General features: G+C 46.2%; 1 protein-coding gene across 5 annotated transcripts in view; it reads right to left on the minus strand.

Moving 5' to 3' along the window:
- Window positions 1-9,558: 9,558 nt before the first annotated feature.
- The window catches only part of SCUBE2 (signal peptide, CUB domain and EGF like domain containing 2), a 78,609-nt gene continuing 69,120 nt past the window's right edge, over window positions 9,559-19,047 (minus strand). For all 5 annotated transcript variants that reach the window (XM_066250918.1, XM_066250916.1, XM_066250914.1 and 2 more), the window contains 2 exons: window positions 14,745-14,824; window positions 9,559-14,035 (listed from right to left, as the gene is read on the minus strand). In XM_066250918.1, the coding sequence (XP_066107015.1) occupies window positions 13,883-14,035; window positions 14,745-14,824 (233 nt within the window). In that variant the 3' untranslated portion in view covers window positions 9,559-13,882. The remainder of the gene's footprint in view (window positions 14,036-14,744; window positions 14,825-19,047) is intronic.

Genomic DNA, 19,047 nt, shown 5'->3' on the forward strand with positions numbered 1-19,047 from the left:
ATAAGAAATGATGACATAGTATCATTTACGACAACATGGATAGACCTTGATAACATTATACTGAGTGAAATAAGTAAATCAGAAAAAGCTAAAAAACTATAATTCCACACATACATAAGATACAAAATTGAGACTCATAGACATAGATAAGAGTGCAGTGGTTACCAGGGTGAGGGAGTGTCAGGGAGGAGGACTTAGGGGGCTGGGTAAGGGTATAAAGAGGACAAATACAAGGTGATGGAGGATGATTTGACTTTGGGTGATGGGTATACAACATAATTGACTGTTCAAATGATGTGGAGATGTTTACCCAAAATCTACGTACTCTAGTCTAGTTCAGTGATTTTCAACCTTTTTTGTGAGCCATGGCATATTTTTTACATTTACAAAATCCTGGGGCACACCACCTACCAAAATGACACAAAATGACACTCTAACACAGTACATATTATACATATAGTTAATAATATAGTTTCTAAATGTATTTATACTCAGTGTAAAACCTGAGCCTGTTTCTTTTTTTTTTTTTAATTTTTTTTTTTTTCTGAAGTTGGAAACAGGAAGGCAGTCAGACAGACTCCCGCATGCGCCCGACCAGGATCCACCCGGCATGCCCACCAGGGGGCAATGCTCTGCCCATCTGGGGCATTGCTCTGTTGCAACCAGGGCCATTCTGGCACCTGAGGCAGAGGCCACAGAGCCATCCTTAGCGGCCTGGCCAACTTTGCTCCAATGGAGCCTTGGCTGTGGGAGGGGAAGAGAGAGACAGAGAGGAAGGAGAAGGGGAAGGGTGGAAAAGCAGATGGGCGCTTCTCCTGTGTGCCCTGGCCAGGAATCGAACCCGGGACTCCTGCACGCCAGGCCGATGCTCTACCACTGAGCCAACCAGCCAGGGCCTGGGCCTGTTTCGATGAACACAAAAGGGATATCCTGGCAGGAATGGTAGAAAGACACACACGAAGCTCTTCCTCAACAGTTCTCAGTCTCTCTCTGTTTTTAGTTTTTATTGCAGTCAAGCTTGAGAAGCTCAGGTCACATAGATATGTGGTTGAAAACAGGAGCGCTAATAGATACTGGAGCTTTCATCAAGGTTGTGGGTTCAAATCAATTTGGCAAATATTCTCTCTACATAGAGACTGGACAAAATCAATTTTAGAAAATGTTGGGTACATGTGTAACATCATAAGTCCTCAGAGCATCTCTACTGTCAGATTGAGAAGTTTGCTTTCTAGGTAAGGATTCTGATAAATACTAGAGTTCTCCCTGAGGTTGTGGATTCAAATCCCATGGTCAGCTGAGTGCAGGGGCCTTGGTTCTGTCTGTTTTGATGGTGTATACAGACTGAGCTCTTTAAGAAGATGACCCTTCAGGAGGCCATATACAATATAGATAGCGTTGTGATGCATTGTGATGCATTGTATATCACTCTCTGCGGGGGCCTCTTTTAAAAAGAAAAAGGTCAAATATCTATATATACCATCAGGATAGACATAACCAGCTGAGGCTTCATCTAGTGGTGGCAACATTTACCTCCAGTCCTGACCAGTATTAGAAATCGGGACCACCGGGAGGAGTAGCAGCTTCAACTACTCACTGTGGCCACACGATGACAAGTGCGATGACAAGTGCGCGGCAGCCCGAGCAGGGACCTTCCTGGGTGTGGATGAGAGGCAGCCTACTATTGGTTCATCGCTAGTGGTCAGGATGAATCCTAAAAGGTGATTGGTCAGTGAGCGTTCCCTGTGCCTCCACTCTTCCTGTCGCTGATAGCTGGAGGGATTGTGAGGGGATTGTTTATGTTCGGATGGAGGCGGCTGGTGGTGGGCCGGATAAATAGCCTCTGTGGGCCGTATCCGACACACGGGCCGTAGTTTAGGGACCCATGTTTAATTTCCCCACGGCACACCTGACCATGTCTCACAGCACACTGGTTGAAAAACACTGCTCTAGTTAATCAATGTCACCCTGTTCAATTTAATTTTCTAAATTAAAAAAAAAAAAAGCCTGACCAGGCGGTGGCACAGTGGATAGAGTGTTGAACTGGGATGCAGAGGACCCAGGCTGGAGACCCTGAGGTCGCCAGCTTGAGCACGGGCTCATCTGGTTTGAGCAAAAAGCTCACCAGCTTGGACCCAAGGTCACTGGCTCGAGCAAGGGGTTACTCGGTCTGCTGAAAACCCACGGTCAAGGCACATATGAGAAAGCAATCAATGAACAACTGAGGTGTTGCAATGAAAAACTAATGATTGATGCTTCTCATCTCTCCGTTCCTGTCTGTCTGTCCCTATCTATCCCTCCCTCTGACTCTCTCTGTCCCTGTAAAAAAAAATAAAAAAATTGTGGAGTAGAAGTATAGCAAGAAGCTAAGGTCTCGCCCCAGGAGAGCAAGTGGTAGAATTGGGCTTTTAAACCCAGGACCTACTGTCTGCTCCCCCAGAACCTGCACTGGATCTCCCAGACCTAGAAGGGCTGGGTTTGACTTCATGAACTAGCTTTTCCCCTCTGTTCCTGCCTTCAACACTTGCCCTAGATTCAGAGCTCACAGACTGCTTGTGAGAAAATAAATCCGGAAGCCTGCTCACCTGGCTTCAAGGCCCCCTTCCCCAGTACTGCATGGAGAGCAGTATCTCCTGGAGAGGAAGGCGAGGAGGGAGTGGGATTGCAGCTCACCTTCCATCCCGTGGCACACTTCCAGCAGTGAACAACAGTGACTGCTGTGGCTCCTTCTGTCCTGTGTCCTGGATCCCTGCCTGGTCACTCCTCCAGGTGAGAGTCACCTAGGGAACAGTGAAAGACAGCTTGCCTTGTCTCTAGGACAGGTGCCTCTGAGCTCGGCAAAGTATCAGGACAGGCCCAGGAGCGAGGGCCCCTGGGGCTCGAGCTGGGACAGCCTCTCCTCTCTGGGAGGAAGCCAGGCAGGCAGGTTCTAGCTCCCCACTCTTCAGGCAGCTCAGCTCAGTCTTGCAGCCTTTTTTGCTGAGGATGGCCCAATGGAAGAAAGGAGCTGCTTTCATAGTGAGGGCCCCTCTGGGAACACCAGGAAACTGAATCTCTCTGGTTGAACTGGAATTTGTCCATATCAAGTGTTGCTGAAAAATAAATAGGGCCTTGGCTGGAGCTGTGAATCTGTTTGTGAATGTAGACAGAGCTCTTTGCCATTTTGGGATTTGTGTCCTGCAATTGGATCTGTAACCACAACACTGGTTGGTCCCCTCATCTGTCAGAGATCTTCTTTGGCCAGACTGACACCATCATTGCCCTTAAGCATGGGTCAGTGTGGTGAGGCCAGCCCCCACTTCCTGCACATACACACTGAGAGTTTCTGCAGACTTTACCCCATTTGGCCAAATGACTTTGAGCAAGTCTCTTTCTACCTCTAAGCCTGGCTTTCTATATCAGTAATATGGGTGCAGTGAGACTGCATATAAAATTGCGTTTTGTGAAGTTTGGAGGGTTTAAGCAGCAGGAAAAGGTCATTATTAATTCTCCATATAGATCCTTAATAATTCCCCATTGACCCATCTTGGAAGAAATAGAACATTGTTGTTAAAACCACAGGTTTTGGAGCCCAGTACGCTAGGTTTCAATCCCTGTTCTGCCACTTCTTAGCTATATGATTAGTAAGTTACTTGATTGTTGTGAGTTTTGATTCTTCATCTAAAAAATGATGCCAGTAATATACCTACCTCTCGGGACTGCTGCGAGGATTAAACGAAATAATACACATAGCCACATAGCACGTCATGGCACACAGGAAGGGCTCTGCAGAGGGTAGCTACCATCCTTACTTGTGACAGCTTCAAGAAAATCTGTAGGTTGCTAAGCCTCAGAATGGGCCTCAGGAAGAGGCATCCTGTCTATGCTTCCTCTAAGCCTCTCTGCAGAGCTGCAGGCAATGCAAGTCAAGCCTAAGCATCTTCTACCCACCCATTTCCCATGCACGCCCCTTGGAGCCACAGCCTCCGGAGGCAGGGGCTGGCCTACTCTGTCCACACTTGGTGCCTCTAGATTCGGAGTTGCCGTGTCAGGTGGCCTTGTTCTAAAGTTGTCTACATCCTTTCTTGGTTGTTGTAGAGGATCTGTCCTTGCAGATTGTACTAGGCAAGCTGATGCTGTTTCACTTAGGATCCTGTGTTGTTTTCATTATAAAGGATAGAAGCCCAATTGAAAATTTCTTAAGCCAAAATGCCAAGTTTTTGGCCCCTTCATTAAAAAGTGCAGGGGTTTCAGGGATGGCTGGATCAAAGGGCTCGAATAACACTCTGTTTCTGCTCTGAGCTGCTGCCACATAGGCAGGCTCTTCCTGTCTCATGGTTGTCAGCAGCCCCCAGCTTACGATCTGTTCTTCCAGCAACCACCCTTTGGGTCTGCAGCTAGCAGGGGCCCCTTGAGAATGGGATACAGGATGAGTGCCAGAGCTGGGAAGCCAGAAAAATAAGTAAGAGCAGAGGAGATGGCCAAGGTGTTTGCATCCCCCTTCCCCTCCCACTCGTGTGTATTTTGCTCTGACTTTGCCTTGAGCCTACCTGGAAGTCAGGGCCACTGCCTGGGTCCCACTTTGTTCACTGCCCCCATCCTCAGAGCTGCAGAGCCCCTTCTTCCTCTGGTGTCCTCACCACCACCCCAACTCTCTCTGGCAGGAAGATTCTTCAAACAGCTGCCTGCTGCAGGTACCATATGTGTGCCAGGATCTCCCGCTACATGAGTGCCCACAGCTTGGCACCCAGCCCTGAAAATTGTGTCGACTTTGGCAGGTTAAAGCAAAAACAATGATATTTCTGTCTTCTTCCTTCAGAGTGATTTCCAACATCACCACAGCCTCATAGAACAGGGCTGATGGCAATCCCCCGGGTGTTTTCCAAAGTTGGCTGGGTCTTTTGGATCCATTCCTGTCAGCGATGATTTTGTTTCACTTCCCGGGATGAGGACAGGCTGGGATTTCAAATCAAACAGCAAAGAGGGAGGAGGCGGAATCTCAGTATCTGAAACAAGAGTGTCTGGTGGGAAGTGGGAAGTCTAGGCTTGGCTGGGAGTCCTGGCTCCGCAGTGTCCACTGCTGTGCTTTGGCCAAGTTACTGCAGCTCTCTGAGCCTCACTTTCCCCATCTGGCAGGACTCTCTGTGGTTCAAATAAGATAACAAATAAAGCACAGGGCCTGGCACAAAGTGAGCCCTTGATAAATAAGAATCATCTTTCTCTTTTCTTCCCTTTTCCAAGCGAGGTAGAAAACCTGGAAAATACTGGTTCTCCAGAGACCAATGAAGAGCTCTTCTGTCTGGAAACAGACCTCTGAAGATGGAAAGCCTCTCAGAATGCTTTGCAACCTTGAGTACTGCCTCCCTGGAGTCAGAAGTTGAACTTTGTCATGCTGAAAACATCAAAATTGAAGTGTGTATTTTTGGAGAATGTCTGATGCTGGACTCAGCAAGATGTATGGCCGTCTTCACACATCAGGGGCCGAGGGCCGGAAAGAAGGGAAAACAAAGGAAGGATTGACAGGTGTCTCAGAGTGCGTGCTGTTCCTGACCCAAGAAAAACGGTTTAGGGGAATGGAAAACGTGTTTCATCTTCCCAGCTCAGGAGAGGGCTTTTCACAAGGTCTTGTGAGAACCCAAATCAGGCATTGTAGCTTTTTATGCCTGCCTTAAGCTCAAATTCTCTCATTTCTAGAACACATCTTACTAGAAAGCCTGTAACTAAAGGACTTTTTGTTTCAGCAAAATGGGGAAAAGACTGAAAAGTGTGAACCCATTTTTAAAAATGTATTTTGGGCCTGACCATGGCGCAGTGGATAGAACATCAACTTGGGATGCTGAGGTCCCAGGTTCAAAACACCAAGCTCACCAGCTTGAGCGTGGGCTCAGCTGGTTTGAATGTGGGGTCACTGGCTTGAGCGTAGGATCATCAACATGATCCCAAGGTCAATGGTTTGAGCTCAAGGTCTCTGGCTTGAGCACAGGGTCACCAGCTCTGCTGGAGCCCCTGCTCCTCCATAAAGGCACATATGAAAAATAATCAATGAACAACTAAAGTGATTCAACTACGAGTTGATGCTTCTCATCGCTCTCCTTTCCTGTCTCTCTCCGTTCTTATCTCTTTCAAAAAAGTGTATCTTGAATTTAACTTCTCAAGTCTCAAAAAGTGGAAGATGATGATGATAATAGTTAACATTTTTTTAAAGATTTTATTTATTCATTTTTAGAGAGAGAGAGTAAAGAGGGAGAGAGAAGGGGGGAGGTACAGGAAGCATCAACTCCCATATGTGCCTTGACCAGGCAAGCCCAGGGTTTCAAACCAGCAACCTCAGCATTCCAGGTCAACACTTGATCCACTGCACCATCACAGGTCAAGCTGATAATAGCTAACATTTATCAAGCCCTTTTTATGTTTCAAGCAGTGTTCCAAGAGTTTTCTGTGTGTGAACTCATTTAATCTCACAATAACCCTATCCAGTAGGTACTATCATTACCTATAGTTACCAAATAAGGAAACTGAGTGTCATGATAAACTATTTAATTGGTTATAATTAAATTATAGCTGGGTTCATTAGGTAGTTCAGGACATAAAATGAAAGCAATTAGGAGTCAATTGAATAGACAAAGACACTCATAGCAAGCTAAATAACACAGACTTTAATTCACTCACGGTTAACACAAGTGGCCAGCTAAGTCAGGTCCTCACTTCAGTGGGGCCCGAACAACCTTGCTTGTACAGACACAGTCTTCCCGGCAGTTGCCAAATGATTGTGGTGGGCAACATGGAGTCTGCGTTGGAGTCTCAGGCGACTGACTTGATCTTCACCCCAGCTACTTATATATGGTTTAGCCACTCGTCACATCCTAAGGTTACATTATCACACTTCAAACATAAGTCACACATAGGCTTGATAAGGTTGACAGGTGGAGTTATCAGAAAAGGGAATAAACCCATTACACCTTGGTAATCAGGCTTTACATAGTGGGCTTTTACATAAGGTATAGTTAATCACATTACTTCACACATGGTATTGGCACTCAGTTGAGACATATGGAGTTATCTGAAAAGGGTGTAAACTGGTTACACCTAAATCACTCTTAGTTTCCTTTTTACATTTTATATTTATTTGACTTTCTATTTACTATAATGCTCAGGCACAGAGAAGTTGTGCAAGATCACATGGCTATTAAGTGGCAGACCTGGGATATAAATCCAGCTACTGCAGAGAACATAATAGGAGTCTTGGAGAAAATGAACACTAAGAAATATAAATCTTAGATAAATCTTTCACTAAGATCAACAGAGAGAATGCATTCTTAGAATACTGGGAGAGGGATATTGGGTGAGTGACGCTGCTTGAGTAACCCATTCTCATTGGAAGCCCTAAGTGAAGGTTCACCAAGCCTCTTATACTTGCACCCAGAACACCCAAAACTTCAGCTTTGGTACCTGACATGGCTGCTAAAAGCTTGCCTTCCTCAAGCCAAGCCATCTGGATCTGACATCGAGGTTCCAGACACATATTCTTGTTTTGCCACCATTGCTACTATCTTGCTGTGTTGTCCACAGTTTGATACGATGGACAGGCATAATTTACATGCAACTTCACTGACACTGTGTGATGATGAGCAGTTTGTGGTCACACACAGTGAGTTACCCACAGGTTTCAGAGGGCTGAACATGCACCAGAGTTCACCACAAGCTCACACTCTACTGCCACACTCTTCTGGGGCCATGGCCGCATCAGTTACACATTGCTGGGCTCTGTCCCTAGGGCATTAGTTCCAGTTCCTGCTCAGCAACTTTTAATGAGTTAAAAGTTAATTTACTTTCAACCACAAAGTGTGTATAAGGCAAAGCCAGCATCAAGCTTAGATCTGAGGTAAGTTCATATTTCTGCTTTTTGCATTGTATAGGAAAAAGACAGAAAACTCCAAACTGTTCCTTGATGTCATCCTAGGATAGAATACAGGGTCAGAGGATGGTCCAAGTTAGGGGATATTGTAACTCTTAGAACTAACTACACATGGTGAAACATTACACAAGATACAATTTGGGGTGATTTTTCCCCTCATTCTTTCAACTTCTTTTCCTTCTGTCTCAGCAATATATATATCCAGTCTAGCATGTGCCTGCACCATAACAATGAATAAATTAATAAATGTGTGTGTGTGTGTGTGTTTGGACATGATTCAGAGCATTGTTAATAATGTAAAAGGACCTAAATCAATAACTTCCCACCTAGTCATTAATCATTAGGCCAGGTGGAGGAAAGGAAGAAATCTAAACAGATATATTTAATTAATCAGTTGTCAAACCACAGCCCTGGTTCCCAACATCCCATTGGTAACATTTTGTCTTGAACTAGGGGCATTTTAAGCTCCAAGGCTCTGGGAAGACGGAAACACAGGTTAATTCCATTTATAACCACTAGGTGGCATCTGTCCTAGGAATTGCAGAACAGCTGTTCACAACTTGGAGCTCTGGTCAGCCTGGCTTTCAAATGAAATGTCAAGTTCTTTCTGGGTGGGTAGAGGAGCTTTCCAGGGCCAGTGTTACCAGGCTTGGTTTGAGGAGCCAGTTCTGAGGAGGGGCTTGGATTCATGACTCTAAAGATGAGCTCACCCTACCTAGAATAACAACTCCTTCCCACTACCTCCTCATCCTCTACCCTTTCAATCTTATTGACTTTACAATATATGTTTGTTTATTTTCTGTCTCCTTCTACTAGAATCTAAACTCATCAAGAGCAGAGACTTCATTTTTCTCACTATAGTATCACCAGCTCCTATAATACCTAGCACTTAGTAAACCCTCAATAAATCTAGTACATGTATAATGAGCAAACACATAACAAAGAATTATTAATTACTAAGGTATGTGATTGCATTCCCCAATGAGACACCCTGAAAATCAAGCGATGTTGAGTTATTTTGTTATTTGCGGATGGATTTAGTTTGTATCCCTTTTATTCAGCTAGAACAACCTACTGGTGAATTAGAGTGGTTTCATTTTCTAAATCTATTTTGATTCTACTGTGTTCTATCCCTGCTGAGAAGTTATATCTTTGTGGCTGTTGACCATAGAGGCAGCCTTGCTGGGCCATTAGGCCCCTGAGGTATCTCCTGCAGGCTGATCAGGACTGCCTGAGGGAGAAGAAAGCAGGGTAGGCCCTGGCCGGTTGGCTCAGCAGTAGAGCATCGGCCTGGCGTGCGGGGGACCCCGGTTCGATTCCCGGCCAGGGCACATAGGAGAAGCACCCATTTGCTTCTCCACCCCCCCCTTCCTCTCTGTCTCTCTCTTCCCCTCCCGCAGCCAAGGCTCCATTGGAGCAAAGATGGCCCGGGCGCTGGGGATGGCTCCTTGGCCTCTGCCCCAGGCGCTAGAGTGGCTCTGGTCGCGGCGGAGTGACGCCCCGGAGGGGCAGAGCATCGCCCCCTGGTGGGCGTGCCGGGTGGATCCCGGTCGGGCGCATGCAGGAGTCTGTCTGACTGTCTCTCCCCATTTCCAGCTTCAGAAAAATACAAAAAAAAAAAAGAAAAAAAAAAAAGAAAGAATGCAGGGTACCGCAAATATCTGGGACACTGCTGAGCTGGGCCCATGAGCCCCTGGAGAGAGGTATCACAGAAAGGAAAGCTCAGCTTCTCATTTCCGGTGGATGAGCCTCTACGGCCACACCCAAGACCTGGACTGGGAGACAGCTTGCCTAGCAAGAAGGCTCCCTGGATGTGGTGAGGAACTGCTTCACTCCAGCCTCATCTAACCCATTCTGCCCCCACAATACAGGCTAAGGGTGATGTAGACTGGGTAAGGCTCTCGGGACCCATGCTTCTATGTGACAGGACACAAAGATGCTTACAGCCCTAGTAAGATGTATCTCTTCTGGGTTGAGGAGAAGAGCAAGGCTGGGCCTGGAGTGGGCCCCTGAGCTTCCCAGAGATCTGCCACAGGCGACAGGCCTGGTGCATCTTTCGGCAAAGATCTGCCCGAGGGCAAGTGAGTCCATGCTTTGCGCAGCCCCCCGCCTTTCCCAAGTTACAGGACAACTTTTAAATCACCTGCAAACTTCAATCCAGTGAGTGCCTACAGACAACACAAACAGCTGAAGAATGACTCAGAGGAAGCAATTTTCCCCAGTGAAGAATCATCTGTTAGTGTGAAAAGGCAAACACTCTTTTATTAGCATAGGAAACTCAAGGGAATCGTCGCTACATCCATAAATGTACCACTTGAGTAAATGGCTCAAGAACAATATCCACAGCTGGAAGGAAAAACCTATACAGAGTCCAGTCCCACTCAGAGTTCTCCCACAGACTAGTGGGCTTGGAGGGAAGGTGAAACTCAACTCTCACCTCTTCCTTTAACTCAATGAGCAGCTCTTCCAGGTCCTGGTCCCTGGGCCCATACAAGGAATCCCAGAATTCAAGCTCCCTGGTTTTCTTTTATCGACATACCTTTCCCAAGTGACCTCTACCAGTTCCATGTCTTTATTGTATGACATTAAAATTCATATGCTGGCCCTGACTTCTCTGGGACATCATAGTACCAACTGATTTTTGGAACTTCCATTTGAATATATAACAGGCATTTCATATTTGAAATGGCTAAAATTGAACTTTCAATCTCCCCCCCCAATGTCTTATTATTGCATAAGAAATCACCCCAAAACCTAGTGACTTAAAATGATGATAATCATAGATTTTGCTCACAAGTGTGTAATTTTGGCTCAATGGGGATTGCTCCATGAAGCATCAGCTGGACAGCTGGACTTGGGGCTGGAGACTCCATTCCCAGGCTCTGCGAGCTGTCACCTGAGAGCTCAGCTGGGATTTGGGCAGGGGACCTCAGTTCCTCTCCCCATCGGCTCTCTACACGCTGCTATGTCCTCCTCGAGACATGGTGACTGAGTTCCCAGTGGGAGTTTCCCAAAGAGAGGAAGTGGAAATTGCCAGGGTCCTAAGTCCTGGGCCTGGAAACTGGTAAAATGTTACTTCTGCTAGGTAATATTGGTCAAGCAGTCACAGAGCCCAGATTCAAGGGGAGAAGGCAAAGACTCCCAACTTTCCAAGGAAGGAGCATCAAAGAATTTGCAGACACGTTTTTAAACTGCCTCATGTCCCAAACCTGCTCCTCCATCAGTCTTCTCCATCTACCAGTTGCTCAGACAACTAGGAGTCATCTTTTCTTGCTGTCTTTCTCTTACCCTTCCATCCAGTTCTCACCAGCAAGCTCTGTTGACTCTCCCCTGAAACAGGTCCAGAATCCTTCCCTTCTCTCATCTTCACAACTACAACCTTCACCCACACAACCTCATCTCCCTCCAGGATGACCTCGGTCGGTTGCAATAGCTTGTTAACAGCTCTCTGCCTCCACACCTGCTTTCTAAAATCTATTCTTTATACAGAGCTATCTTTTAAAAACATAAATCAGATCATCCAACACCTCTGCTTAAAAACCTCTAAAAGCTTCACAATATATTAGAATTAAACCTGAATGCTTCCGTTTGGATTTTAAAACCTGATGTGCTCTGGCCCCTGTTCACTCTTTGGCCTCATCTCTTACCACTCACCTTCTCGCTAGACTGTGATCCACACACATTTGCTCCTGCCCAATAGCCTTTGCACTTGGCTTTCCTCTAACTGGAATCCTCTAATCCCTGATTTTCCCAAGGTTGGTTCCTTCTTGCCATTTAGTTTTCAGTTGAAATGCCACCTCCCTAGAGAGGCCATCCACAGTCCACAATCCTAAAGTAGCCATACAGTCATCTGTTACATTGACTTATTTTCATTTTCAACATAACACTTGCTCCCAGCTGATACTTTTCATTGGTGATTTATTTGCCTTTTTCCTCTACAATGTAAGCTCCGTGAGGGCAAGAGCCTTGTCTGTCTTCCCACTGTGCATCCTTGGGGCCTAAGACAGTGCCTGGCACAAAGCAGATGTTTAATTAGTACTTGATTTAGCAGGTGGCCACAGTCGCCCCAATCAGCCAGCCTTCCAACAGTACTATCGCATCCGTTAGGGAGGCTGACTGGTATATACAGGAAGCTTTAGGAGGGCCGGAGTGGCTTGTGCTTGTAGTAGGAGCTCAGCTCTGGTCCTTTGGGAGGCTGCTTCACAGAGACCTGGTTTACACAGTCTCCTTCCAGTCCCCAGCATTCCTCGCCTTCCTGTGAACTCAGCGATACGGATTTGCACAGTCGTGAGCACAAAGTTACCGATGTGCTTGGACAAAGGTGGCCCGGTTTAAGCTCTCCCCCACCTCCACATTGGTCAGGTCACTGACTCAGGTTACATTACATTTGAATTTCCATCTTATGGTTAGACTCAGAAATGCAGGCAAAGTTCTGGCATTACACATTTCCAAGTGCTTGTTTTCATGATTTTTTTTTTTAAATAAAGAAGTTCAAATTTTTGACGAGACATTTGGAAATGGGCATTTAGGGCCTATCCAAATAAGAAGAAAAGTTTTATCAGGATTTTTCAAAGATCAATGTTATTAGTAGGTTAAAAAAGAAAGAGCAAAACCACTGAGGTGAAAAGTCAGTTCAACAATAATGAAATAGTCTTCATTTTCTTCGAAACCACTTTTTTAGTGCTTTGGTATAGAAAATTATATGCCCAGTTAATTTTTAACAAAATAACAAAACCCTATGGTTGTGTGTAGTCAGCCCATTCATTATGGGAATGGCAGTTTGTTGGATAGAAACCTTTTTTTATGTACTGTAATGAGATATTTGCCAATGAATCTAAATTTTAAAAAATTCAGTAATACTGAAAATTCAAGTTCCTGTAGTAGAAAATGGGGTGAGGCCCCACCGTGCTGGCCAACAGTGAGAAGACTCGGAGCTGCTTAGAGGGGGATTGCATAGCCGCCTCCGGCAACTGCGTGACCGTCAGGAGAGGGAGGCCGCCCTCAGTGGGGCTGCTCCTGTCCTCGGCGCGCTGTGTCAGCCTCTGACCTTGGGAGCGGGGATGGAAAGCACACGGAACAGTCTGGCCAGCACCGGGTCCTACCCAGACCTCAGACGCCCACAGTGGGAGGCCCACTGTGGAAATAGAACCCAGGGCAGCACTGACTCAGGATGTGTGAAATTCCCTTTTCATGAAGGTAGATGATCCTCAGCCACCAAGGAGACCGCATCCCACCCGAATGCTCCAGGCCTGACACTGTGCCCAGCGGAGAGTCTAAAGGCGTGGCCAGTGCTCCCGCTGGCACTGTGCCTGGCAGTTTGGTGGAGGTGGCAGCCAGGAAGGCATCAATAGGCCTCCAGTGTTGTCTGAGGAAGTGCTTATTTTTGATCTTTTTATTTCTAATGTTTTCTGCTTTAAGTATTTTTTGAATGCTCAATGCTTAGAACTCAAGCTCCTGGGATCAAACTTAGATCCCAGAGGATGGGTGAGACATGGGTGGATGGTGCCTGAAAGGTTCTCCCTCCCTCCTCCCCTCCTCTCCTTCCCTGCTTGGCCAGAGCCTGCGCCTGGGCGCAGAGGGCTTCCGTAGGAGGGCTGAGCTGGAGGAAGCTGAGGTTTCAGACAAGGCAGCCCCTTCCGTGGCTTCCTCTCCATCAGAGCCTGCTAGGGGAGGAGTGAGGACCAGGAAGGACAGGTGAGTCTCACCTGCGCTCTCTGAGGTCCAGCTCAGCCAGCCCGTGATGTGGCCAAGTCATCTGCCCACGGCGACGAGAACAGGTGGAACGCAAAGCCACTCTCAGTCCACATCCACAGTGCTTGGAAAGAAAAACCAAGTTCAGCTTACCAAAATATCTGTATTATCTATATAAAAATGGAACTCTAACGAGTCATTGCTCCTGGAGGCAGTGCTCCCAGCTGGACTGGCTGCAGGAGCAGCGGCCGCGGCTGCTGGCCCACGGGCAGAGCACGGCGCCCAGCGGCGTGTGCACACTCATTTGTAAGGCCTCAGAAACCTGGACACTTTGGAACGGAGCAATCGGATGAAGGATCTTGGAAACATCTCCCGAGATTCCTGGGCTGTGTACTTGAAATAGTTCTGGGGGTGGGCCAGGACATCAAACAGCGCCTTGATCAGTTTCTTATCCTAAAAAGAACAGAATTTTTGTTACTGGGCCAAAATAGTTAAACACTCCAACATTTTGCCAGCGTAACTATAAGGACCTAGGGTTAGGCTGATTAGCTGAAACACACTTTATGAAAATGGTTGTCTCTGGTTTTTATCTTTTTTCCAGTTTTTATTTTTCCCAATTATCTACAAAAAGTATGTATTACTTTTATAAAGGAAAATTTAATATATAAAAAACTGGATTTTTTTCTTAAACTAGATGAAATACAACATTGGAATTTGGAGAATATTTATTGGGTTAGTGATATATTGAGTAATATATTGATATATTATAGTGATATATTGATAATTACTTTTAGGTATCTAACATTTGGTGAATTTCCCCTTTGAAGGTTAAAAGAGCCAAGGATCTTCAACTAGTTGGAGAATAAACGTCAAAACACAGTTTGCTGCTGGCTTGGATTTAGGATAAACAGGTGTCCACTGCTACCTGAACCACACAGTTCCAAATTAAAAAAATACAACTTCACTTGACAACACTAAAGAGAGCCTCCTGAATTTTAAAAAAAAAATTAATTCTTTTGACGATATAAAACTGAGCTCAGCCCAGACAGGCTGGGTCTGAAAGGTGGCAATAGGCAATACGGAGCAAGAGGAAATCCCTCCTCCAATGGTGCTTGGGGAGCTTCGGGAATGACCGCCGTGTTCACCTCAAGTACATACTTACCTTCAGTATTTCCTGGTGATTCTCAGAGGCATAGAGCCTGCCATCTCGAACTATGTCTTCAATGAGTTCCTGGTAATCCTCTGGTGGAATAAAGGACATATGTTGCATTGTATGGTTTAGTTATTTTCAAACTCATTCTTTCATTTTTCATAAGGTTCTGAGAAATACCCCTTCTGTAGCTGCCTCAGAACAATGACCACTCTGGTAGCGAGAAGGCCATCAGAGGAGAACTTGTGCAGACTCCCTTACCGCATCCCCTCACCTACCAGCATCTGCCCCAGAGGAACCTTCTGTGCATCCACTCAAGGCCCATCCCTCCACTTTGCTCGCCGCTCCATCTTCTCTCACCAAATCAATGGCATTGTTCTGGCAATTCTGCCCTTTCCTCCCTAGATGATACATCTTTCTCTCTCTACTGGTTTCTTCCATCAGCATGCAAGCAGGCTATTATGTCTCAGATAAAAAATAAAAAAAAGTCCCTCTCTTGAACTCACTTCTCCCTCCAGTATCCATCCTACATCTCCGCTCCCCTTTGTAGCAAATCTCCATGAAAGAATTGGCAACACTCGTTCTCCTCCTTCCTTTCTCTCCCCATACCCGACCGGTCAGTTTTGCCCTCTACCACTCCCCAAAACCCCTTGTCAAAATCACCAATGACCTTTATGTTGCTAAATCCCAGAGGTCAACTCTCAGTGCTCACCTTCTCTGACCCATCAGTAGCAGCTGACCTGGCCTGTCACCCTCTTCCTGATCTATTTCTTCACTCAGCTTTCCAGGACACCATGTTCTTTGCTTTCCCTCCTGACCCATGGGCTTCTCTGTCTGAGGCTCTGTTGCTTTTCCTCCTTTTCTCCTGACCTCTTACCATACAGGGTCCCAGAGCTCAGTGCTTGGCTGTCATCACTGTCTATACCCACTCCCTGGCTCATGGCTCTACCTCCCCCTCTACTTTTCTCCCTTCTCTATTTTTTTCTCTCTATCCTTCTATTATATAAAAAAATCAAGCTTCAGCTCTGGCCAATTGGCTCAGTGGTAGAGCAATGGCCTGGTGTGTGGATGTCCTGCGTTCAATTCCCAGCCAGGGCACACAGGAGAAGCACCCATCTGCTTCTCCACCCTTCCCTCTCTCCTTTCTCTCTATTTCTCTCTTCCCCTCCTGCAGCCAAGCCTCCATTGGAGCAAAGTTGGCCCAGGCGCTGAGGATGCTCCATGGCCTCCGCCTCAGGTGATAGAATGGCTCGGGTTGCAACAGAGCAACACCTCAGATGGGCAGAGCATTGCCCCCTGGTGAGAAAGCTGGGTGGATCCCAGTTGAGTGCATGTAGGAGTCTGTCTGTCTGCCACCACCTCCCCCCCCCCGCCCGCTTCTCACTTTGGAAAAATACAACCCCCCCCCAAAAACTAATCAAGCTTCTTACCTATCTAGCAAGACTCTTCCCTCATTTTTTTGTGTTTTATGGGGGGATAGGAGGATATGGGATTTGGGGTAAGGAGAATTTGGATGCTTGGAGAAGGAAGGAAGCTATGTTCATTTTCTAATTAGTAATTTTGGGCCCCAGACACACACATTGAATGCAGAGCACACGATGAGAACCTTCTCCAAATATAACCCCCACTTCAAAGCCTAGGCCAGGCGGCCATATTTCCCCATGTATAAGATGTACCCTTTTTCAAAAATTTGGGGTCTAAAAACTGGGTGCATCTTATACAGTGATTGTAGATTTCTTACTTGAATATCCCACTTTTTCACGCTTGTTTTTGCACTCATTGTTGAAGACAGTGATTCATCATCAGACACAGATGAGGACAAGCTAATCAATGGATGAGAGTTTTGACAATGATGAAGAGTTGTATGAATTTTATGATGAATAAAACTTGAGTTCAATAACTTTATGTAAAACATTATTTTTTAAATTTGGGGCTCCAAAATGAAGGTGTGTCTTATACATGGGAGTGTCTTATACATGGGGAAATATAGTATTTCTTATTGTCACAATTCAAATCAAGCATATGCAAAACACAATCTTTTTAAAATTCTAGGCTGGAAAAACAAAGCCTCTTTATACACACATCAAGTTCAACAAAACCAAACACATCACAAGAACTTTATTGAAACTATGTTGGAGGAGTTCTTGAAGAAGTTCCTAATCAAGTGATGGTAAATGGAAATTAATAGATAATTATCATAATTATTTATGCAACTTACACAGTATCACTTGTACTCTATTCATGTGGTATCTTTCTTTTTGTTATTTTTTTTAGTGAATATAAACTACGAGTAAGGTCTGTGGATGAAAAAGGGGCCACATACTAAACCTGACGAGCTCAAGGGTGGCTGGCATGGTGGGCCTTACAAACTGAGACCAAAAGTAACAACACTGGATGATCTGAACATAAAAATTCTTTTTTTTTTTTTTTTGTATTTGTCTGAAGCTGGAAACGGGGAGAGACAGTGAGACAGACTCCCGCGTGCGTCCGACCAGGATCCACTTGGCACGCCCACCAGGAGGCTATGCTCTGCCCACCAGGGGGCGATGCTCTGCTCCTCCGGGGCATCGCTCTGCCGCAACCAGAGTCATTCTAGCGCCTGGGGCAGAGGCCAAGGAGCCATCCCCAGCGCCCGGGCCATCTTTGCTCCAATGGAGCCTTGGCTGCGGGAGGGGAAGAGAGAGACAGAGAGGAAGGGGGGGGGGTGGAGAAGCAAATGGGCGCTTCCCCCATGTACCCTGGCCGGGAATCAAACCCGGGTCCCCCGCAAGCCAGGCCGATGCTCTACCGCTGAGCCAACCGGCCAGGGCCCATAAAAATTCTTTTTTAAAAAAATTTTATTTATTCATTTGAGAGAAGAGAGAAGAGAGAGAGAGAGAGAGAGAGAGAGAGAGAGAGAGAAAGGGGGGGCGGAGCAGGAAGCATCAACTCCCATATGGCCTTGACTGAGCGACCCTAGGGTTTTGAACCGGTGACCTCAGCGTTCCAGGTCGACGCTTGATCCATATAGCCACTACAGGTCAGGCCTAAAACTTCTTAACTAAAAGTGAGTCATGGCAGGTGGGCAAGTCCTAGGCCTGTGCTTCCTTGACAAAGGTAACCCTTACCTTAAGTAAGCCCATCTATTGTCTTTTTGCATCTGAGATAATGTACCCTTGGAATGTCAGAAGGACTAATCCCCTTTTTTCCAGACCCCTCAAGGTACACCAGACTACCACCCCTCATTGCTCCCTCGTTCCCTGAATACCATCTCTATGTACTGTAAATGTTAATTATTAACTATCCTGTACCTACCAATGTAGGAGTTTGTGTCTGTCCATTTGACTCTGGATCCAATCCCAGAGATTTTCCTACTTAGCTTGCTGCCACCCCTTTATCTTCCACCATGAGTCATGTGGCCCTCCTTACGTCTCCTGCTTTGACTGTAATGTATAAAGGAAACGGCAACACTGCCATTCCCCACGGCATTTCCTCAATCCATTGAGATTTTGCTTCCCAGCAACTGTTGTCAGTTTGGCTCAAATAAACTTATAAAAATTCTTACAGGTTTGGACATTCCTTACGTCAACAAGGCAGGTTATTTCTCCTCAACTCCCCTGCGGCGGAGCCTCTCCTAGAGGACCAGCCCCTCTTGATGGTGGGTGTTCCCCACGAGGGGCAGCCGTGCTACACTGCGTTCTGGTGTTAGAATTGCAGAGCTGTTCGCCACGACACCAAATGCTTCCGGACCACTGTCTTTTAAAAAAAAAATTTCCTCTGCTTTTAAGAACTACTGTTGTCTCCTTGCTTGCTCTAACTGTACTGAACAAAGGTCAGGTGTTTTAAGTAAAAACTCAGGCCCTGGAGTCCCAAAGACCTCTGCTGCTTCGTCCTGCTCAGACCTCGGGACAGTTACTTAAACCTCTGAGCCTGAGTGGCCTCAACGGTAAGATCGGGACAGAGTCACGTCTGATTCCTGAGCGGCGGGGAGGAATGCGCTGGGGCAGAGGGATTTTGCACGTGTCTGGTGCTCAGCGATGCTCAGACTGCGTGGGTCATGATCCCAGGTCTCCCTCTCCCCCGTGGTCAGTGGGAAGTCTGTAGTAAGGAGCCTTGCCTGCCCATTCTAAATGTGATTTTTGTTCTGCTAGGCTTGTAAACCAGATAGCAAACTTGTCTAAAATATATGTTTAAAAAGGGAAGATTACATAGGCTCTGAGTGAAGACCTAAACGGCCCAAGCAGCAGTTCTCAACTATTTTCTGCTATGACAGGTACAAGACACATTCTTATGGGCCTAGCCAGGGTTATGTGTAATTTCACCTGGTTCTTTATTT

Source organism: Saccopteryx bilineata, chromosome 1 (assembly GCF_036850765.1).
Source record: "Saccopteryx bilineata isolate mSacBil1 chromosome 1, mSacBil1_pri_phased_curated, whole genome shotgun sequence".
In the NCBI taxonomy this organism is placed as follows: domain Eukaryota; kingdom Metazoa; phylum Chordata; class Mammalia; order Chiroptera; family Emballonuridae; genus Saccopteryx; species Saccopteryx bilineata.